Source organism: Callithrix jacchus, chromosome 6 (assembly GCF_049354715.1).
Source record: "Callithrix jacchus isolate 240 chromosome 6, calJac240_pri, whole genome shotgun sequence".
Classification (NCBI taxonomy): Eukaryota; Metazoa; Chordata; class Mammalia; order Primates; family Cebidae; genus Callithrix; species Callithrix jacchus.
In genome coordinates, this window is record NC_133507.1 from 47,458,200 (window position 1) to 47,482,500 (window position 24,301).

Consider the following 24,301-nt stretch of genomic DNA (forward strand, 5'->3'; position numbering starts at 1 on the left):
AGCTAATTTTTGTATTTTTAGTAGAGACGGGGTTTCACCATGTTGGCCAGGATGGTCACGATCTCTTGACTTCGTGATCCGCCCACCTCAGCCTCCCAAAGTGCTGGGATTACAGGTATGAGCCACCGCACCTGGCCCCTCCTCAATTCTTACAAGTTCTTTGTATTTTAGGAATATTAGTCGTTTTATTTGATATGTTACAAATATTTTTCTCCCAATATATAACTTGTCTCTTGACTTTTCTTATGAGCTTTTTATGCAAAGTTTTTAATTAAAACCTTTTATGGGCCCAGGTATGGTGGCTTATGCCTGTAATTCCAGCACATTGAAAGACGGAGGTGGGCAGATCATTTGAGGCCAGGAGTTTGAGACTAGCCTGATCAACACAGTAAAACACCATCTATACTAAAAAGAGAAAAAAATTAGCTGGGTGTGCTTGCAATCCCAGCTACTCAGGAGGCTGAGGCATGAGAATTGTTTGAATCCAGTGGGTGGAAGTTGCAGTGAGCCGAGATTGTATGACTGCACTCCAGCGTGGGCAACAGCTTGAGACTCTGTCTCAAAAATAAATAAATATATAATTAAACAAAACCACTTTTGGGCCAGGTGCAGTGGCTCATGCCTACAATCTTTGCACGTTGGGAGGTCAAGATGGGTGGATCATTTGAGCCAAGGAGCTGGAGACTAGCCTGGGCAACATGGGGAAACCCCATATCTACAAAAAAAATCAAAAATTAGCTGGGTGTGGTAGCATGCACTGGTAGTCCCAGTTACTCAGGCAGATCACGTGAGCCAGGGGAGGTCGAGGTTGCAGTGAGCTGTGATTGTGCCATTGCACTCCAGCCTAGGTGACACAGTGAGACTGTTTCTAAATTAAATCAGTACATACATACATATCTTTTATGTAGTTAAATTTACACACTTTAATGCAACTGGCTTTTGCAATGTAGTAGCCTTTCTTTACACTCTATTTATAGATAAATTCACCCATATTTTCATCTAGTACTTCTATAGTTTTATTTTAGTCCATTTGGAGTTCATTTTGTGTGAGGGAGATGGTATTGATCCTACTTATTTCTAAGTAGTTGTTATCCAGTTATCCCAAAATAATTTATTAAAAAGTCTGTCTTTGCCACATACTGGAACAAAATGAATTAAAAACTTAAATATAAGACTTGAAACTGTAAAACTACTAGAAAAAAACATAGGTGGAAAGCTTCATGTCATTGGTCTGGCAATCATATTTAATATATGAACTTAAAAGAACAGGCAACAAAAGCAAAAATAGACACATTGGATTACATCAAACCTAAAAGCTTTGTACAGCAAAGGAAACAATCAACTGAGTGAAGAGACAACCTATGGAATCAGAGAAAATACTTACCACACATCTGACAAAGGGTTAATATCCAAGATAAGTAAAGAATTGCAACAACTCAATAGCGAGAAAACAAATAACATGAATAAAAAATCAGTAAAGGATCTAAATAGACATCTCTAAAGAAGACATACCAATGGACAACATGAAAAAATGCTCAACATCACTAACCATCAGGGAAATGCAAATTAAAACCACATGAGAGATCACCTCCTACTTGTTAGAATGGCTGTTATCAGAAAGACAAAAGATAAGTATTGGTGGGCTGTGGAGAAAAAGGAATTCTAGCACACTGTTAGTGACCGTGTAAATTAGTTTAACCATGATGGAAAAGAGTATGGAGGTTCCTCAAACAGTTAAAAGTAGAACTGCCATATGATTCAGCAGTTCGACTACTGGGAATAGATCCAAGGGAAGTGAAATCAGTATATTGAAGAGATCGGTATTTTAATGATTATTGTAGCATTATTCCCAATAGCCAGGATAAGGAATCAGTCTAAGTATCTATCCATGGACAAATGATAAAGAAAATGTGGTGTGTATACACAACGGAATACTATTCAGCCATTAAAAAGAAAGAAATCCTGTCATTTGCCACAACATGGTTGAATCTGGAGGATGTTAGCTGAGTGTAATAAGCCAGGCATCAGAAGAAAAATACCACATGATCTTACTTATATGTGGAATTTTAAAAAATTGAACTAATTGAAATAGAATAGAATAGTAGTAACCAGGGATATGATATAGGGTGAGGGATCAATGAGATGTTGGTCAAAGGATTCATTAGTTAGATAGGAGGAAGAACTTCAAGAGGTCTATTGTATACCACGGTAACTACAGTTAATATTAAAGTATACTTGAAAGTTGTTCAGAGTAGATTTTCTGTTCATACCACAAAAATGATAAGTATTTGAGATAATGCATATGTAAATTAGCTCAATTTAGCCATTCCACAATGTATATTTCAAAACAGCATGATGTACATGATTAAATATATAGCTTATTTTCAATTAAAAATTTTAAAAAATTCTCTAATTGGTCTTTAATGCATATAGTACACAAATCTCTTCACAAGTCTTTATAATGGAACATATGTTCTTGGAATGCTAAAAACTTTTTTTTGGAGGCCCAGCAAATAACTAAAATTTAAAAAGTCATACATAATTACTTACATATGATCCAGAAAGGATACTTTGAAAAAGCTTTTTAACTGATAAAATTATTGTGGTAAAACATATTCATAAAAGTATTCTCTAATGTTTTTATAATTTTCTAGTTCTTGAAGGATTGTATATACAATTATCTCATTGAATTGGATTTTTTATGAAGTTAATTGTATTTAAATGCTAATTATTTTAACCAGTTTTGTGATTGACTTCTATGCAGGGTAGGGGGAAAAAAATACTTTCCTAAAGCCAGTTACATATATCTCTTTTTAGTTTAGATTTTTAATTGGGAAAAGTGATATAGTTAATTAGGTCTACTCTATAGAATCTTCTAAAATGAGTAAAAATTCATTATATCAGGATAAAAAATGATAAAGATGTATCAATGACACATTTGCTTGAATTTTTCTTTCTTCAGTGTTCTCTTGATCTCTATCTAAATCGTCTTAGCTCTTTTATCATTTGAATTCTGAAGTATTGAGGTGATTATTCTGGCAGCAGGTGATTCTTTCTCCTAATCACTGTTCAGTCAGTGTCAGTTATTAGAAACAGAGAGATGTTTACATTGCTGGGCTTCATGTACATTTAGAAGTTATATGGCTTTATTTTTGCTTTGACTCTGACATTAAAATTATTTTCATCTGCATATGTAAGGATCTGCATCTATAAGTTTTTGTGGATAATAAGGTGACATTGATGCTTTTTAATATAAATTTGCCAGTGTAAAATATCTCTAGCTCAGAGCTCTACTGGAAAGTTGTCAAATCTTATGTAGGAAAGCCTTTTACCATCACTGTTAACGCATTAACTGGGCATAGTTTAATATTAATAGCTCCTGAGACTTGTGGTTAATCGAGGTTTCTATTTCCTGTGTTTGAGTTTTGTCTTTGCAACAACTTGGTTGCTTTTCTTTGTTAAATAGTGGTGAATATACACAAGAGTATGACAAGGTTCTGGGCTCTTAACTTTGATGAACACCATGCCATTTCCATCGTGCTGCACTCAAAACAGCACAGATGTGAGTCTGGGAGTGGCGTCCCTGCTGCTCTCATGAGCCTTTGTTTGGAGAACACCCTGATTAACCCCCACCCTTCATGGTTCATTGACTCACTGATAGATCAAGTTTAAACTAGTATATATTAGCACATTTGTTACCAACAGAGGAACAGTTGGCCATTCTGTTTTACATTGCTAGTTCACTGCAAACCGGCGTGCTAAAAAGGTCTATCCTCTAGAGTATGAATTGGGAAGTTACCAAAGGACTGAGAACCAAGACAGTTGCATATTAATGTTGAATTATACCTATATTTTAATCTTGGATTATCTACTTTGGGGATGCTTACACTATTGTCAAGTTATGAATAAATGATAATGACCACTTTGAGATTCATCTTTTTTTCAAGGAGTTCAGGGGATTTAGGTATCTCAATATAACTTTCATATTAAACAGTTTGCCATAATTGGATGAGAGCACGGCTAGGTCGTGACTACCTGATACCTTGTGTTGGAGCATTTTAAAAATGTTTTCCAGAGAGTTATTTGTATCTAATGATTATACATAAGTCTTTATAGTACATTATATTTCTAGGTTACCTAAAAATGTTAATTATTTAGTCAAGAGGGTTAGCATCTTGTCTCAGAAAAAAAAACTAAGCTGTTCTATTTTTATCAATTAATTTTCTTAAAATCTAAAGGTTTCTTTTTTTCTTTCTTACCTTCCTAACCAAGTTACTAAAGCCTCTTAATGCTTTTCTTATTATTACAGTTCTTTTCATGGGAGATAGGTTTACTGCATCATTTGGCAGTTTCAAAGGGTGAATTTTGTCTTGGCTTCATCTTTCCTTACTGGTTGCCATCCTGGGCCACCTGCTTTTTTGCGTTTTTCTTTTTCTTATGAGATGATGAAGCTCCATGCCCTGATGGGGCTGAGGGACAGTGCTCTGTGTCCAAGCTAGGATAAGGCAATGAGCTTGCTTTTCAAAATAAACTAGTGTCATACAGGCTGCTTCGGAAATGAAGCAGCCTGTATGACACTGTCAGATTTTTATTATAACTGATAATTTGTTTCTGGAAGGCAAACTGATTTAAGTTCTGAGCAAAAGGGTCAGTATTTATTTTTAATGCTGCTATAAATTTAAAGTTTTAATTTAGAAAAGATTTTTTACCAACTCAAACAGATTTTTCTACTGACTTTAAGTTTGTAAGAAGTAGGTATGAGACAGGGATTGAATTACTTTGTTTTTAAAACTTGGCAGTAATAAGAAGCTGCTTGTTTTTTCATGCTAAATATTTTTTCTAAGGGATTTCGATATTTATCAGAAAACTTATTTTTGATAACTCTGATTCTTTATTAAGAATTTACCTTAGCCTTTTGGTCTCATTTTAGGAATTAATAGAAGTTGTTGCAATTTTAGACTTATTTTATAAAGCAACAATTTAAAGAAGCTTTTTGCTTAAATGATTGTTTTGCTGTGTTGTGCTTTTGTTTTCTTTAATGCAATTGAAATTGCAGTTTTATAATTTGTTTTTATATTTTGGGTTTTAAAAGAATATTAATTATTTATGTATATTTATTGGGCATCTACTGTGTGCCAGACGCTATTCAAGGAATTAGTAAACTTAGCAGAATCACTAAGTTCTTGACCTCAAGCACCTTAAATCCTAGTGATAGAGGGAGAATTAAAAAAAATTCAAATGTATTTGTATTATGTCAAGTGATGGTATGTACTGCCAGGCAATGAGATGAAAATATTTCCTCTACTATATAGAGAAGGCAAGGAAGATTTGATGGACTGTGGAGTTTTAGAAGAAAGCTGAAAGTAATGGGGAAAGAAAGCCATATAGATAGATGAAGGAAGAAAATGGTCCAATCAGAGGAAACAGTAAGTGCAAAGAATTGAGCAAGAAAGTCATGTTCAAGTGGAGTCAGCAGGGGAAAGACTAGGTCACAAATGCGGTTGAGGGTGGGTCATGAAGGGCCTTACAAGATTTGTATATTATTTTTACTTTTGTTCTGAAAGAAAAAGTGGATAGCTATTTGGGGGTTTTAAAAGGGAAGTTACATAACTTCCTTTTAAAACGGATTTATGGTCACTCAGTGGAGAGAGTGGTCTATATGAATGGATGGAATAATTGAAACAGGCAAGCAGGAGACAGGTTAAATGGAAAATAGATTAATCCAGGCAAAAGATGGTGACTTAAATTAGGTTGGGAATGGGAGAGATGGTAACGTATGTTTAGACTTTGGAATTTCCAGATAGAGCTGGCTGACATAGACATGTCATTTACTGATATAGATTGACATAGACGTGGCAGATTTTTTTCTTTTCTGAGACAAGGTCTTGCTCTGTTGTTGTCTAGGCTGGAATGCAATGATGTGATCATAGCTCACAGCAGCCTCAGACTCTTGATATCAAGTGATCCTCCTACCTCAGCCTCCCCAGTAGCTGAGATTACAAGCATGTGCCACTGTATCCAGCTAACTCATTTTTTTTTGGTAGAGACAGTATCTCTCTATGTTGTTTAGGGTGGTTTTGAACTCCTGGCCTGAAGCAATCCTCCCACCTCAGCCTCTCAAAGTGTTGGGATTATAGGAGTGAGCCGCAATGTCTGGCAAATATATGGGGGTTATTAACAGGATAAGTCAAGGATGGCATCAATATTCTGTTATGAAAAGGGTCAAACATATAGAAAATATAAATATTTGTCCAATGGGCACCCCTATTTTTATCACCTTGATTCTATAGGTCTTAACATTTTTCTGTATCTGCTTCAAACTTTTTATTCTGTCAATGTGTTCTAAAGTAAATTGTAGACATTGTGATAGTTCTCTCCAAAATGCTTCAGCATGTAGCTCTAAAAATAGATATTTTTCAGATAACCAAATATCATTATCCTGCCAAATCAATGAATGATAATTGCTTATTAACATTTAATACCTGGTCCGTAGTCGAATTCTCCCTATTTTCCATAATGTCTTTTATAGTTAACTTTCACCAACTAGTGCCTACTCATTGGCACTAGAATTATTCATTTAATCAATTACATTTAAACTATAACATTACAACATGATTTTTCATCATATGTTTTATTCTCTCTGACACTGACTTACGGAAGAGACTAGATGATTTGTCCTGTAGACCTTTGATCACACACAAGAGTCACTTGGAGAACTTGGATTACTCGTCCCCGCTCTCAGAAATTTTGATTCAGTGGATCTGAGGTGGCTCTTTCCAGTGAGCTGCTGGTGATGCTGGGCTGTCATTCTGAATACCATACTTTGAGCATTACTGCTGTACCACTATCTGATAGAGTCTTTGTGGTATTGTTTAACTTCTTCTGTTGCCTGTATTTCCTATAAACTGAATTTTCAATCTAAAGACTTACTGAGATTCATGTTCGATACTTTGGGCAAGAATACTTAGTAAGTGGTAGGACTTAATGTTAGGTAATGCTTAATTCTGACTATCCCACTATTTTTGAGGCTAAGCTAAGGAGGTGACAGCCTGATCCCTCTATTGTGATGTTTCCATTTGAAACTGCTAGATAATTTGTTGAGTGGAAGTTAGAGACCAGGTGAAATATCTAGTTTTCAATAAATATTTCACCTAATGGTTCTAACACACATTGATTATCCTTGCCTGAACTAATTATTTAATTAGGGATAGCAACACGAACACTTTCTAATTCAATCTCCCCCCTCCCCCATATTAATGGCATTCTTTTTATTTTTAAAAAGATGTGACTTTGAAACTGGGGCTATTTTGTTACCCAGAAATATAGTGCATATAATAAAGGTAGAATAAATGATTAGTTAACTAAGCAATTTTTAATTACCAGTTTTCAGAGTAAGGCACTAAAGTTTCTGACCTGAGCAAGTGGAAAGATAAAGTGGTCATTTAGTGAGGTGGGCAAGACTGTGGATAGGTAGACTAAGTTTGGTGGGAAAATCAGAATATCCATTCTGAATATGTGAAGTTTGAGATGTCCATTAGAAACATGTTGATGAGGCCAGGTGCAGTGGCTCCTGTAATCCCAGCACTTTGGGAGGCCGAGGCAGGTGGATCACCTGAGGCCAAGAGTTCAAGACCAGCCTGGCCAACATGTGAAACCTGTCTTTACTAAAAATACAAAAATTAGCCAGGCATGGTGGCATGCACCTGTAATCCCAGCTTCTTGGAAGGCTGAGGCAGAGGAGAATCATTTGAACCTGAAAGGCAGAGGTTGCAGTGAGCCAAGATCCTACCACTGCACTTCAGCCTGGGTGACAGAGCGAGACTCCATCCATCTCTCTCTCTCTCTCTCTCTCTCTCTGTCTCTGTCTGTCTATCTATATATGTATGTATGTATATATACACACACACGTATATAATGTTGACAATATTTCAGTTGAATACAATAAAATTAAAATATTCTAGCTATTTTAGGTAGAAAGGCATTTTATACAGATACTACTAAAGAGTAAGAGGATACAACTGTAGTACATTAAATATACTGGTGGCCTGCAACTGTGCTGTGTTGCTTTTTCCTCTTCACCACACATATGTGGCCTCATGAAACATTTTCTATGACCAGCACACTGAAGGAAATAAAAGGAACCTAGTTCAGAGATAGTTCTGCATGATATAACAAAAATGAGCTACTAAAACATTACAATCCTACTCAAGAGTGTTCCCCCCAAATAGCAGGGAAGGTCTTTCTGGCGGACAGAACTTTAATCAGTTGATATTAATTGTTAGGGTGTGCTGGCCAAGGGATTGATGTTTATCAGTGTATGGACAGTGGTTCAGAGTTTTGTGAAATAATCAAGAGTTGAAGAGAAAAGATTGGTGACAAAGATATATGAGGTGGAAAGTATACTTTCACAGAAGAACAGAATATGAGGAGATTGGTGTTTTTTTGTAAACATTCAACAAAGAAAATATGTTCAGAGGAGGAAATAGGTAGGCAAGATGCCCCATTCTACAGATGTTAGCATCACTGCAAAGCAACCCCAAGGCTTATGCAGTAAACACTCAAGGTAGCACTGGTGTAGGAATGGGAGAAATAATGGATTTAATAAGCACTGTTGCTTACCAAGGTTGATTGGGCTGCCACTATTGCCAAGTGTTCTACCTGCAAACAGATCAACCTTGAGCCTTGGATATGGTACCATGTCACAGAGCAACCAGCCAGCCACCTGGTGGCAGGCTGATTACATTGGATTTGCTCCATTATAGAAGGTCAGTGGTTTGTCACGGCTGTGATGAATGCTTACTCTACATATGGATTTTCATACCATGCCCACCATGTTTCTGCCAGCAATAACATCTATGGCCTTATTAAAAGCCTTAGTCAATAAAATGACATCCTATACAATATTGCTTTTGATCAAGAGACTCATTCACATGAAAGTAAGTGAGGCAACTGGCTGACAACTACAGGATTCCATGGTCTTACCATCTTTCTGTTGTAGCGTATTGTACTCTATGTGAAAGATAAAACCTTGTGACATTAAAGTAGTTTTTAGATTCTCATAAAGAGAATACAGGGATCTATGAATCAAGAAGTGGAAGTAGAAGTGTCATCTCTACCTTTACATCTAATCACCTGTTCAAAATTGATATCTTGCCTCTGCAGCTTTGAACTTTGCTGATACACAGAGGTTTTAGTGTGAGGAGCAATACTTTCACATAGGAACATGATAGTTATCCAATTGAATTGCACATTTAGAATAGTCTGGCCACATTAATGAACTGTATAACTGAAATAATAAAGAAATGAATATGCTATGCTGGCAAAGATGATTAATTCCAATTATTGGGAGAAATAGTGTTGCTACTGTTACTCAGGACTAAGGCTATGTCCAGAACCTAAGGAAACCTGGGTTGCCTCCTCGTAGCAGGATAAAATGAATGAGTACATCGTCTAAGAAAGGGAACATGGCCAAACTGAACCCAGAAGACAGGAAATCTGGACAGACCAATTAACACCAAAGAACCAGGCATTTTTTCGTACTTCTAAAAAAGTACCAGACTGACATTTTCACAGAGATGTCCATTATACTCTTAAGGAACAGGAAACTTCAATACTATTTAAACTATTTTAGAGCATAGAAAAGGAGAGAAAACTCCAGATTTTATTTATAGAGCTCACATGAAATTGATACCAAATTCTGAAAATGCAAGTCCAAAAAGGAAAATTAGAGATTAGTGTCAAACAGCTCTTAATAAGAATAGGTGGATATGGTTATCAACATGATAAATATGCTCATTATATTTTAAAGCCTACGTGCAGAAACACGTAGGCTTTCTTTTTCTGAGGTTTTCTTTAGAACTGACAGGAATGTTCTTTATTATGAGCACTATTAGTCATATTTTTCTGATGGGACAAATGCAAGTAGACTATGAAAAAAATGAATGAAAATTGGAAAGGGGAAATTAAATGATTATTTCTAGGTAAAATAATTGTTAACCTGGAAAATCCATGATAATAAAGGGAAAGCCAACAATTAAGGAGTTAAGGAAAGGGCTAGGTATAGAAATCAACAGTTCTGATATACGCTGTCTATAGTTAGGAGATGAGTTAGGGGAAAAGACATGTCGACAGCAACAGAAGACAGATTATTTATATGGAAAAACATACCATGTTTCTATACAGAAAGATTGGACATCACAAAAGTATTATTAATTTTTAAGATAGTTTATATTTAATGCAATCTCAAATACCAGATTTTTTTTAAGTAGACAAACTTCTATCAAAGATCATATATAAAAATAACCAAAAAGAGATGAAAAATTCTTTTAAAAAAGTGATAAGGAGAGACCAGCCTTATTGACTATTAAGTCGTTATAAAGCTATAATATATAAAACATGGTACTGACATATGAATAGATCAGTGGAGCTCAGATGGGGAGTTCAGAAACAGATCCAAACACATTAAAAAATTTAGTACCTCTAACAGTAGCATTTAAAACCTGTAGGGAAAGATGGATTTCCCAGTGAATAATGTTGGGATAGGTAGATTGCCATCTGGAAAAAAGTCAAATCCCAACTTTTTACCTTTTATCAAAATGAACTTCAGATACAATGAAAAATATAAATTTGAGACTGTAAAAATATTAGAAGAAAAAATAGTTTTTAAGTCTCAAAAGGGGGCTCTTAACTATGGTACAAAGTCCAGAGGCCATAAAAAATGACTGATAAATTCAAATGTAGGTCCATTTAAATGAAAACTTTCAGTATGGAGAAAACATCATAAGTTATAAAGGCAAATGGCACACTAGGAGAAGTATTTGTGACTCATATAACACACAGCCTAATTTTCTTACTGTATAAAGTACTACCGTAATTAATGACAAAATATGAAAAACTGGCAAGCTATATACACTGAAAGTTCATGGAAAAAATAACTCTTAAACATTTGGAAAATTTTACAACTTCCCTCATGATAAGAGAAATGGAAATTGAAATTAGAGTGACATATAATATTTTACCTCTCATTTCTCAAAGATCAAAAAGTTTGAAAATAGTGTGGGTTTATGTTTATAAGGATGTAAGAAAATAAGCAGTGTGAATTCCTTGTAGAGTGTAAATTGGTAGTAATAAGAGAGAAATTTACTGACTACTTACTCTCTGCCGGACACTTTTCTAAGCACTTTACATTTAAGTATTTATCACAATTGCCTTATCCAGAAAGTACTGTTATTTCTGTATTAAACATGAAGAATTTGAAGAACAGTTAGACAAGTAGTCCAAAGTCACACAGTTAGTAAATGACAGAGTGAAGATTTGAGACCATTTACTTTTACTCAAGTGTCCACTTTTGGTCGCAGCTCTGTTCTATAGTGAGTGATTTAACAATATATGATAAAACCTTAAGAGTGCATACACATTGATCCAGTGATTCTACTTCCAGAAGTTTTTCCTGCAGTTTGTCCATTTTGCATCAAATAGATGGAAAATAGCATTCGTTGCATTGTTATTTGCACTAAAGGAAGATTGGAAACAACCTAAATATTTATCCTCAAGGGCTCATCCATACAAAAGAATTGAAGTAAATTCATCCAAATGAATATGAGTCAGCTTTAGATAGAGTGAGATCACATCCCATATAGTGATATGGAGTCATCTTTAAAATACAGTAAAAGGAAAAAACAAGATACAGAATAGCATGCAGGGAAGCTGCTGTCTATGTGAAAAGCTATAGAATATATATGAGTTTTTGTATATGCATAGAATATTTCTAGATGGGGCCAAGCATGGTGGTTCACACTTATAATCCCAGCACTTTAGGAGGCTGAGGTGGGGGGTTCACTTGAGTCCAAGAGGTTGAGACCAGCCTGGCCACCATGGCAAAACCCCATCTCTAGGAAAAAAATAAAAATCAGCTGGGCCTGGTGGTGCATGCCTGTGGTCCCAGCTACTTGGGAGACTGAGGCAAGAGGATTTCTTGAACCTGGGAGGCAAAGGTTGTAGGGAGCCAAGATCATGCCACTGCACTCCAGCTTGGGCAGCAGAGCAAGACACCATCTCAAAAAATATATATTTCTAGAATGATTTTCAAAGTGTTATCAGTGATTGTTTTGCAAGATGGAAACTAGATATCAGTGAATGAGCTAAATAAGGAGACTTCGAATTCTGTAGCATGTGTATGATTTACCTATTCAGAAAACAGTCAAGCATGTGGTTCTCAAATGTTTGCAGTGAGGTCACTTGGTGAAAAGTGTAGCTATGTCAGACAGATGCAGGTTCAGATTCCAGGACTTCCAGGACTGATGAAAGGGAAAGGGGCTTTGGAGCTAGCTCCTTAGCTCCAGGCTGCGTTGCTTCTTACCTGGCTTTGACATGAGCTGGAGGGAAGACAAATTCTTAGAGCTCTAAGTGCTTGGGGTAAGACCTTTCCCCCATTGCCTTACTCTCCAGCCGTAACTGCTGTTAACAGTTCTTACCTCTTCCACCCCATGTCACTGCCTAAAACCTGTCATCACCTGAACTCCCATGCCTCTGAGTCTCTGTGTACCTTGTAGCCTGACACTGTCCCCTACCCTCCTCAACTCCAGACACCATTTTACACTGCCTTCTGGAATGAATAGTCCATCATTAGCAAAATCTCCTGTATTTTCAATCTCCTTTCTAAATATTTCCCCCACATTCTTGCTATAGTAGACTCAGCTCTCCCAGGAACATATAGTTTTCCTTAGAGTTCTCTAAAGTGGTAACTGGTTTCTCTCTCATACATGTTATACCACTGGATGTGGAGATATTGTCAATGTCTTGATGTCTTCCTTCCATCTCTCTTCAATTTCAAGACCATATTTTTTTTTCCTGTCTTAAAAATTCTCAGCGTTAAGCTCAATCTATTAGATACCTCTATCTTGCACTACCAGTTGCAGTCCTGTGCAGACCAGTGAGGTACTTTCTTTACTCATTGAAGACTTAAACTATCTTACTCTCACTCTCACTCTCTCTGACACTGCTTCTATTAAAATATTATATATATTTATAATATATATATTTTAAGCTATTCTTCAGTTTCTAGTCTCCTCTCCTTCAACAAGGATGATTTCTAGAATGTTGGTTCTCAAAATGTGGTTCCTTTGCAAACATCATCAGCATCTGGCAACCTGTTATAAATGTGAATTTCTAGATAACATCTCAGACTACTGAGCCCAAAACTCTGGGGGCTGGAGCCCAGGATCTATGTTTTAAGAAGCCCTTCAGGTGATTCTGATGAATATGCCAGTTTCTTAGATCTTGTCGTTACTGACAACTTTCTCTGAGACCACAATTTGAGTCTACAGGGTTTTCGCTACTACTCATCCATCTTAAGTCCTTACTTTCCCTTTACCAGCCAGACATTTGAGTACTCCTGGACTCTTCTCTTTCACATACTATATCCAAAGAGTCAACAAATGCTGTCAGCTATACCTTCAAAATACGTGTGGCATCTAACTTTTAACCTCCACTGCCATCATTCCAGTCCAAGCATAACCATTTCCCACCTGGAGTATTGCAACTGCTCTTGTATGGTGGCCTTTGACCCTACGTTCTCTACTTTCTACAAGGCAGCCAGAGAGTTTGTTTCAATACCTAAGGTTATGTGGCTTCATTGATTGAAATTCACCATGTTTCACCTCTTACTGTACAAAAGCCAAAGTCCTTGCAAATGTCTACAAGGCTTTTGGGTGATCTGTCCTTTCCTGGCCAGGAAGTCATGCCCACTTTTGCCCTCCCTCTCTCCCACTACTAGGGATCTTCATTTTAATCTTTAGAATGTATTATATTACCATGTGATATACCCTTGTTTCTTTCTGTCTTGTGCCATTTGAGTGGAAGCTTCACAAGGGCAGAGGCTTTTCTTGTTCACTGACAGAGCCTCAGTTTCTGGAACCCTGCCTGATATACCTAGCAGGCATGTAGTTATTTGTGAATAAATAAAGGAGTGAATATAGGAAGAGAAATAAATAAAAGTTGTTTGTATGTGATAACACTGTCTTTATTGGGACTGCCCCTGCTTGAGAAGTAAAGCAGGGTATTCCAATAAATTCACCAGGTAAATAAATTTAATCAGGAAATTTAATCTGACACTTGGCTTTTGGGCTTTAAGTAAGTTTCTTTTTCCTGTTGTGTTTCAGTAAAAGTAAACTCTAGTTTATTTTTAGTAAGCTGAAAGTAAGTTTAGTCATTCTTGGTTAAAGGACAGCAATATTATCCTTTATGGTGTTTTTTTAAAACCCAATCCAGAATCACACATTGCATTTAATTTTCATGTCCTTAGTCTCTATTAAAGGTGCTATGCTTTATATTAATAATTAGAGTAATGAAGGATAGAGTTTAAGGATATATAAATATTTTGACCCCAACTGACTGTCACTGGATGGCTTTAGTGCGCATTGGTGATTCTTACCTGAAACAATAATTATTATGATGACTGGAAATAGTGATTTTTCTCCCTTTTAATTCTTCTGTATTAATTACCTTAATATTATTCTACTATAGAACAGAATGTTCTCTTCTTGTGTTTTGTTTGTTTAGTGTCAGTATTACTCATGGAGTTGGTTGTTATTCAATTCTGTATTGTCTCAGCTTGGGGTCTTTCATCAGAGTCCTTTCATGTAAATAATATAAGGATGAGCAATAGAGAAACAGAGTAAAGTGTGAGCAGAGAAACCCTACTCTGAGACAAATTTCAGAGAGGTGAACTCTGTTGTTGATTAAGAGGCTTCAGGCACTGCATGGTGGCTCACGCCTGTAATCCCAGCACTTTGGAAGACTGAGGTGAGTGGATCATGAGGTCAGGAGATCAAGACCAGCCTGGCCAAGATAGTGAAACCCTATCTCTACTAAAAATACAAAAAAAAAAAATTAGCTGGGTGTGGTGGCACATGTCTGTAACTCCAGCTACTCAGGAGACTGAGGTGGAGAATTGCTTCATTCCAGGAGGTGGAGATTGCAGTGAGTCGAGATCACGCCACTGCATTCCAGACTAGGCGACAGAGCGAGATTCCATCTTAAAAAAAACACCAAAAAACCAAAAACAAAAAAGGCTTCATTGAGGAAGTGTTTGAGTGAACTGTGAAAAGTCATAAAATTTTGACAAAAGTGGGGATGGGGTGGAGCATAAAGAAAAAAGTGTCTGAACAAAGGAAGGCTCAGCAGACTTGGAATTTGGCAATAATACAGTGGTTCTGGACCTTGATGAGGAAGATGAAATGGGACATAAAAACCCTCTGCACTTAGCTTCATTTATTTGCTCAGGCAGGTCTCACTGCCCAAAACTTCCACTTCTGCTGTTTTGCTATAGAGTGGGATGAGGGGTAATGAGGGAAGGAATTTTAGGGAGTGAAAATAGCACAAGCCAAAAGTCCAGCTCAGATACTCCCTTCTTTTGAAACCCTATCCAGATCCCTAATAAGGATTAACCACCTTCTCTCACATACTCTTTTGTACTTTGTGCTTCTCTGTTAACAAATCTATGTTTTGTGCCGTCTGTATTTGTGGATACATCTTCCTCCTTTAAAAAAAATCTTAATTATATCTTAATCCCTTGGCCTTTCTTCCCAGTACTTGGCACAAATGCTCAATAAATGTTTCTTTAACATGTGTGACAGAGAAAGGAGAGGAGAGTGATTGGTTGGGATTGGAGCAGGAGGGCTCTGAATGTCATTTTAAAATGGGTTTGGGCTCACTGTTCAGGCAGCAGTGAGCCTCAGTCGCCTTTGAACTGTGCAGCACTGATCAGAGCTGCAATGCCAAAGGATGCAGTGGAAGGGGAGGTCAGCCAGCATGCCTGTGCACCAGCCCCAAGTCAGAGCACGTCAGTGGGAGAAGGGAGAAGGCATGGGTGCAGGTAACCACAATCTTACAATTCTGAGACCCCATTCAAATGTAGCAAGGAAAAAGGAAGACATTGAGCACGGATTTGGGGTTTCTAGCTTGGGTGAGGCTGACGTAGGCTTCTTATCAAGAAGTGTCCTAGGCAGTTTGACTGGGAATGTTTAAGAAGTTCATCATGACCCTATCTCTTCTTCATCTAAAACTTTCCCTAAAATCAAAACAGTATGTCCTGTTAAAAGATTTTATTGTATTAATTATGGTGAGAAATGAAACATTGTCTCTACTTGAGATATGAAACACTGGCTCCTTGTAGTGGAGAGTTTTCATTTGTCTTTAATAATGGCTTTTATTAAAAGTAGATTTTAATAACTGTTTCTTTAATCTTTAAACGTGGCCCTCTGAGAGCAGCTTATTATAAAAGAAACGGTTGTCGGCTTTCTTTTGGCTCCTCAGTCCCTCCTGCCCCTTCCTAACAACAGAAAATTTGCTTTGCACCTGCTCCAACTGGGTTCGAAGAGATAAGCATCTTGCAAGCCCAGAAAATTGTAGTATCAAATCTCAGCCCCAACTGTGAGGCAGCACTATCATCGAATCCCTGCTGAGAGGCGATGCTTTCCCAATTCCCCAAAGAGTTCTTTCTCCCCTGGCCCCTTTTCAGGCTTGAACTCTGACCGAAACCCTCTTTTTAACTCCCAGCATGCACTGCACTTGATGCTGACACTGACCCATCCCTGCTTCCTCTGTTCTGCCCTGGACTCATCAGTAGGTCAGGCGTTGGTAGCCCTGGGGTCACTGGGGTGCCCAATTCCAATAATGAGCACATTTAGCTAAGGAGAGGAAATGTACCCTTCTATTTGTTACAGTCCATTGCTTTTTTCCAAAAACAAATGCTAAAAGAACATTTGATATATTGTGGTTTGGTAAATATACATACACATTGCCTAATATTCACAAAGTTGCCTCTTTTTTTTTTTTGGCTCATCTTCCTTCATAAATGTATTGTTCTAACTCATTTATTTTAAGAGGGATATGCCTATTTCACAGCTAGGAAAATGTAAATGTTTTAAAATAAAGTTATATTCAAGAATACTCTTGCAAGAATTTCAAATAAAAATAGCAAATACTATTTAAATGTGTATAACATTTTAACAGAATTGTGTGTCATTTTAAAGGGAAAGAAGAAAAATGCTGACCAGCACTTTACAACTTTGTGTTTAAAATTTCTTCTTAGGCTTTCCAAACAGACCGAAGTCATTAAAAATATTCCTTAACCCCCAGAGTCACAAAAAAGAAGCTACCCATGTTTATCATGAGAAGGTTGAACCTCTGTTGAAGCTTGCAGGAATAAAAACTGATGTAACAAGTAAGTAATTTTCAGAATATAATTTCGCCATTTACAAAAACATACAAAAGCAAGATAACCTGAATTTTTTCTTAAGGCAAACTTGGGAAACTATTTGTAATATCCACAGTGTTTTTATGTCTTCCATAACCTATTGTAGCCAGTTCCAGAGTTATTATTTATTTTTTATTGTGTTATTTTTATTAGCATATTAATATTTTTTCTTTGAACTTTTTCAGATTTTTTTTCAGACCTAAACAATTGTCAGATGTAATTCTAAAGGAAGCTGTATACATGTTTACATCTTCATTGAGATGTTTGTTATTTGCACATTAATTTTGCAGTTAGGCAAGCAATTGATTTTTTGCTCACTTATATATTTGATGTCCTTCCATGGAATTCTTCCTTAGGTTGTTTTCGTTCTGACTCTGACCCCTGCTGGTTAGGTCAAAACTAAGCATTAAACTGCTGATTTTATTAATAGATGAATTTAGAGATTCTAGAAGCTTAAATTCATGGTCTAAACTAAGAAATGTACTTAGGTTTGTGGCAGGGAAAATGGAAACTTGTTAATACAAAAATTAATAGATGACTAGCAATATCCTTTCTGATTTTTTGACTTCGGTGACCACATTCCTTTGTTTCTTTGAGACTTATTTTCATATGGTGGGGAACTGAGTAGAAGAGTCGATGCTATGGAGAATTGCAACTTCTCTAGCTTTATTTCTATGTGACTTCACTAACAGTGAAAATTTGCAATAAATTTTAATTGATGAAAAATATTATAAAATAAGCCTACTTAAGGGACAAGCCCAGACTTCACTTGGAATTTCCTAGTCCCAGTTACAAATTCCTGGGGAAGGGATTCGCAGTGATGTGGCTTTACTCAGCTGTAAACAAAGGAGATAGGTTTCGAGACATAAATACTGCCTGGAAGCCTACACCTAGTGACTTGATGGATTGAGGTAGAAAAAAGTTCCTAAAAAGCGTAAGTTTCTTGGGATGTCAGCCTCCATGAAATGCATCTATGACTATAGAGGTTAAAGAGAAACTACCATGAAAAACCCAAGAAGAATGTCTGAATTAAAATAAAGTTATAGTGAAAAAGTTAACCTTTCATGTTTGTGACTTTTGGCTTATTTAGAGGTGATTTATAAGGAAGAGAGAAAATTCAGATTTATGTTTCTTTTCTACGGAAGATTTTCAAAGATTGGCTAAAGGAAAAGTTTGAGATTTGTATTAGGGTGAGACAATTAAAAGTTGAATAAACTTATTGGCATATCAATGACTATTTTGTGTCATTGATTTTTTTTTTTTTTTTTTTTTGAGACAGAGTTTCGCTGTTGTTACCCAGGCTGGAGTGCAATGGCGCGATCGGCTCACCGCAACCTCCGCCTCCTGGGTTCAGGCAATTCTCCTGCCTCAGCCTCCCAAGTAGCTGGGATTACAGGCACGCACCACCGTGCCCAGCTAATTTTTTGTATTTTTAGTAGAGACGGGGTTTCAACATGTTGACCAGGATGGTCTCGATCTCTCGACCTCGTGATCCACCCATCTCGGCCTCCCAAAGTGCTGGGATTACAGGCTTGAGCCACCGCACCCGGTCTTGTGTCATTGATTTTACGTGTAACTACTACAAAGCAGCTTGACATGGATATTGCTATATAGTATTCACTTCAGGGATCTCATTGTATGCTTGCTCTGTGTTCAACATTGTGCAGGATGCAAGATGAATAAGCTATCATACTTGCAATTGAATGACTTTTCAGGTTATTAGGGATTCAGATATATACTTAAAACTCTAATAGTTGGGGTATACATAAAAGAACTCTAATGTCTCAGGTGATATTTTGATGGGAAGGTTCAAGGAAAGCATTTGAATTAGGCAGTTTTTAAGAGGCAGAGAAAACAAAAAGTGAGGGGAGGATGTCAGGCTAGCAGGCAGTACTGTAAAAGTGGTGGTGGTGGGGAGTGTGTGCGTGTCTGTGTGTCTGTGTATGTTACACCCATACATCTTGAGAGTTTGTTCCATAACTGTTCTACTTTCCTCAGTTTTGGCATTATCTGAAATCTTATTCTATCATCATAAAATAGCTGCCAGTGAATTTGATCCTTTCTTATTAATATCCAGTGGGATGGGGAGAGGTGTAAATATGTGTGTGAGAGAGACCCAACATGCTTTAATCCTGACGATGATTTAAAATATCAGTTTGGGCACAGATACTGTATTAGCACATTCAATCTGGAATAATCATTTCTTTAACCATCAAGAGACTTCCTAGAGACTGAGGGTAGGTCCACTTTTCCTGAAGGCTGAAATGCTTCAGTTGAATCTGGATTCTGTTAGGGAGAAGAAAGGGCAAAATGACTTCTAGGAGGGCTTCCGACAATGTATACTTTAGGAGGTGTAAGTCCGGGTTATGGATGGATCCTTATACTACACTCTGCAGTTTACTCATCGTGCATTCATTGATCCACAGTTGGTGTAGATTTTTGTTTATCATAGTGTTGTAATCTGGTTTGGCAAAGATGACTCCACCAGCAGAATTAAAATTAAAAACGAAGAGGGAAAAAGAGATTGGAGAAAATAAAACTGATATACAAGGCCTGAACTAAGGCAGAGGAAATCATCAAAATGTGCTTTCCTTCTTAATTTTATTGGAGACAAAATTATGTTCTAAGGTTTTTTCTCTAAATTTGTGAATATTACCAAGTACTATATTTAACACAAAACAATAGAATATTACCTAAAGCAAATTTAGAATTTACTTATATTTGTTGATAATGGCTAATTATTAGCTGCCTAACACTCCTCCTACAGGCAAATGTATAAAATTACATCCTTTGCTTATGAAGCCATTTTAGTATGCGTATTGGCTCAATATTTATGAAAAAAATATTTCTTGAATAAATCTGCAAATATTTGAAAAGTGTTAGTCTTCCTGCCTATCTTGCAGTGTTATTTTTGTCATTGAAATAATATATTTGAAACTTTGTATATTATAAAATACTACAGAAAGATGGTCATAATACTATTTCAGTTTCAAAAATTATGTCATAGTACGATTCAATTCATACTTTTTTTTTGAAAGAAAATGTATATGAAAGAGTAAAGTAAAAAGAGGCCATTTCTTCTGTATGTCCAGTGGGACTATTGTTTTAATGTATTCTTGTGTGCATTGGTGAGGCTAAATGGAACTGGAATTACAAAATAAACCCTATATGATGATGAGTTCATCAGGAAATAGTGCTATATAAATATGAAGTATAATTTGAACAATTACAGCTAGATATATACACTATAAGATGCTGTAATTTTTTCATAATTTTTTTTAAAAATGGATCTTACCACATTAATAAAAATATACTTTTTTCATTTTGGCTTGTGCCAAAATCATAACTACTTTTGAATATAGATTGGCATCTTTTGAAATATTTGTGCTAAAGTTGCATTTCTACTCTGCTACCACCATCAATATAGTATCTTATCTAATAATGGCATCATAAAAACTTCTGGGAGAACCTGGAAACAATTATTTTTTTCTAATTGCCTATTGGTATACAAATCAAAGAGTATGAATGATAAGCCCATCCTGACATATGATATCATTTCTCTTCTAAAAGCAGGTTTTAGAGATTGTACCATTAAAGGTGTGTGAGGTATTTTGAGGATCAGAGATCCATAGGATAATTTATAGAACAATAGAGTCAAAAAGTTAAGTCAGCAGAGAAACCAGACTGAAAAGAACTTTCAAGGCTATGTGGTTCAGTTTTCTCCTTGTGGGTGGAACACAGGCCTGTATGACACTCAGCTTTGATTTAGCCACCTACACTAGAGGCGGAGTATGTTGTCACTGGACAATACTGTTTGACAAGATTCTTCTGAATGTTCAAAGTTACTGTACATTTGGGCAGATTAGAAAAGGCACCTCCTCTATGCTGACTTACAAAAAAGTGCCCTGTCTTCCAGGCTAATTCAGCCTAAGATCACCGCTTGTCAATCAGGAGCACTAGCTAGATCGCAAATCCATCCTTCCTTTGGCCAAGTGCCTTTCTGCTAGGCATAAACTGTACAAACTGAGAACTTGTGAGCTGACATTTTCCTGTTTGTAATTTTTATCTACTAGAGTTAATGTTATTTATTTTAGTAATATGAAGTAAATGTGCCCCATCTATTGGAAAAGAGTCATTGAGTTATTTGAAGACAGATATCTGTCTGCCCCTCATCTCTTGGTCATGATAGCTACTTCCATCTCCTTTGGTTACTTTTTGTATGAACAGAGCTGCTAGACCTTATCATGGTCATTATCATTATCATAGTCAGAGACATTTATCTAAAGGAAATCTTGATCTGTGCCAGTTCAGGGCTCTCGAGAGTGCCGAAGTCATCAGATAATTTTAACTCCTGGGCAGAGAGCAGTGTTTGTTGTCATCTTCTTCTTTCCCCTATAATCATGTTTCTAACCTGTTTGTAGTGTTTCTCCGGTTGTTTTTGGCTCTATTTGAATCCTTCCATTCCTTGGAAATGCCTCTTGTCATTCTAAATCTCACCCAGCAAAAAGCTAGGCAATCTAATGAAACTGTGTCACAAAAGATTCCAGTAGCCTGAGGCATCACTCCTTCCAGTTTTACCTGCATTTCAATAAAAAGAATCTGAAAAGTAGATGTTCATGTGTCATGTCTAGCTCAAGAAAAAGATAATTCTGTGTCAAAGATTCTGTTTATTACCTCTTAAATAATTTTGGATGTAGACAGCCAATCCCATTCCCAACATTCAGATGTGAGTTAGGATGTTGGAACTTGATGACTGGGAACAATGAAGACTCATTAATGGGGTTTATACAAAAAAGTGATATAGTTAAATATGTATCTGAAAATGGTTATTCTGGCTAGAGTTGGGGAGAGGTTTGAGGGAGACAAGATAAAAGGCTATTGTAGTACAGGTTGAGTATCCCTTATCTGTAAGGGTTGGGACCAGAACTGTTTCAGATTTAGGATGTTTTTAGCGTTTGGAATATTTACATTATACTTAACCAGTTGAGCATCCCTAATTTGAAAATCTGAAATTGAAAATGCTCCAATGAGCATTTACTTTGAACATCATGTCAGTGCTCCCAAATTTTTAGATGTTGAAGCATTTTGGATTTTAGATTTTCTGATTAGGGATACTTAACTTGTCTACACATAAAAGATAGTGATCAGATCTAGGGAATTGGCTGGTAGAAATGGAATGCTATGGCATAATTCAAACACAGAAACAACTGGCCTTGGTCGTGGAGTGATTCTGGATACTGGAGGAAAGAAAGAAGTAATTTTCCTGTCTTGGAGTGGATGATGGAACAGAAAAAGAACAATGTGTTTGAGAGAGAATATATTTGAAGCTATACATAATGGATTCTGTTTTGAGCTTACTAAGTTTGAAGTACCTACAGAACAGGAAGAAAATGACATTTCAGTATTGTATCCTGTGCAAGAATTTTATCACCAAACCAAGAAATGTTTTCTTATGTCCAAATCAAATTTCACCTGATTTTATTTCAGCTGATTTCCTCCTCAACATTCAGTATTAACCTTAAGACCTTCTCTTATCTTGTCTTCCTGAGGAAATTGCATTTGCGTTGAAGAGGGGAGGGGGAAATACGCAGCAGTGGGAACTGTGTTGGAAGACCTATGAACTGTGAAGACTTTACATCTCCTATTTAGAAAGAGCATAGGTTGGCAGTTTCATAGGAAAAGGCAAATGGACGAAAGAAGAGGCTAGGTTACACTTTTTGAAATTCCATTTGTCTAGCAACCCTCTCTTTATGTTTGTTTGGAGAGGGATGATTTGAATCTGGCTTTCACTGATTCCAGGGCCCACAATACTGTCTAAATACATATTTGGTTCTTTCTAATCTAAATAGTAATCCAGATCACTCTTTATCCTTTTGCCTGTTTTTAATAACCACCTATTACTTCATATTATAGATTCATTGTTTCATTTGCATATATTGTCTATCTCTAGAATGCAAATTCCCGAAGCCAAAGTCCTATTCATTTTGTTCATTTTTCTAGTGTATTTTATAGATGTGGGTAGTCAGATTCTTTTCATTTTTTTTCTTTGTTCCAGATCTTTAATTTTATTGAACTTTTACAATGTTACTTTAAAAATTACTATTTTCAGACAGCTTACATTAGTGTATAATCAAATTCCACCCACAATTTCAAAAAAAAAGACTATTACAAATTTAAAAATAAAATAAAAATAGCATTTCAATCATAACACAGTTTTTTAAAGCTCATTATTTATTGGATTTGAAAAACTTTACCAACATAAGCTTTGGTATAAAAGCAAGACTTGGTAAACTGATTCTTAGCATAAATATTTTTTCATAATATTCTTAATTATTTTTAATGTGTATATGTAAGAAGTTTTATTATTTTGCATTTTAAGGCTGCAACTACTTGCTGTAGTTATAAGTGAATGATCAGCACACATTTTCTATTACAACCTTTCAAGTTTATTAATATATGTAGTTTTATTATGGCTTTCTTCTGATTAAATTTACTATAGAGAGGTTTTATTCATGTGAGTGTTAATGGCATTTTGAATAAGCTATGGGAGAATTACAATGTAACACTGCTGGATACAGAATGATTCTTTTAGACACCAAGACTAATAATTTTTAACAGTATCTAAAAACATTGTAGGAAAAGCTTGAACCATGCTGGCACCAGGGATAGACAGGCATGAAAGATTAATGTAATCTTGCATATAATGACGCACATTCTTACAGAGAAAATCCATCTGCAATGTCATGTCAGTCAGCAGAAATCTTTGATGGGTGGATACAGCTGGGCTGTCTCTTCTGGCAGAGCTGCCCTGGAAAATGCTAAATGTGGTCGTGATGCTTGGTGCCATCTGCAGTGTGCCCGTTTATCCTGTCTTCACTGGCATTTACAATACTGCATAGGGCATCAGTGACTGTGGAGACAGCGATATGCAGTGACAGATTCATTTCCTCAGAGGATCTGGGCTCTGATGGGCCTGTGTGCCACCCTCTTTCTTGGGTCTGGGTTTCTTATCATTGGTGTTGGCTTTACATTGAATTTTCACAT

General features: G+C 36.4%; 1 protein-coding gene across 11 annotated transcripts in view; it reads left to right on the plus strand.

Annotated features, from left to right (window-relative positions):
• The window catches only part of CERKL (CERK like autophagy regulator), a 135,102-nt gene that overhangs the window by 65,382 nt on the left and 45,419 nt on the right, over positions 1 to 24,301 (plus strand). For 8 of the 11 annotated variants that reach the window (XM_035304357.3, XM_078327213.1, XM_035304354.3 and 5 more), the window contains one exon: positions 17,093 to 17,224. The exons of the other annotated variants lie outside the window; for them this stretch is intronic. In XM_035304357.3, coding sequence (XP_035160248.1) covers positions 17,093 to 17,224 — 132 coding nt within the window. The remainder of the gene's footprint in view (positions 1 to 17,092; positions 17,225 to 24,301) is intronic. 11 annotated transcript variants of the gene reach the window in all.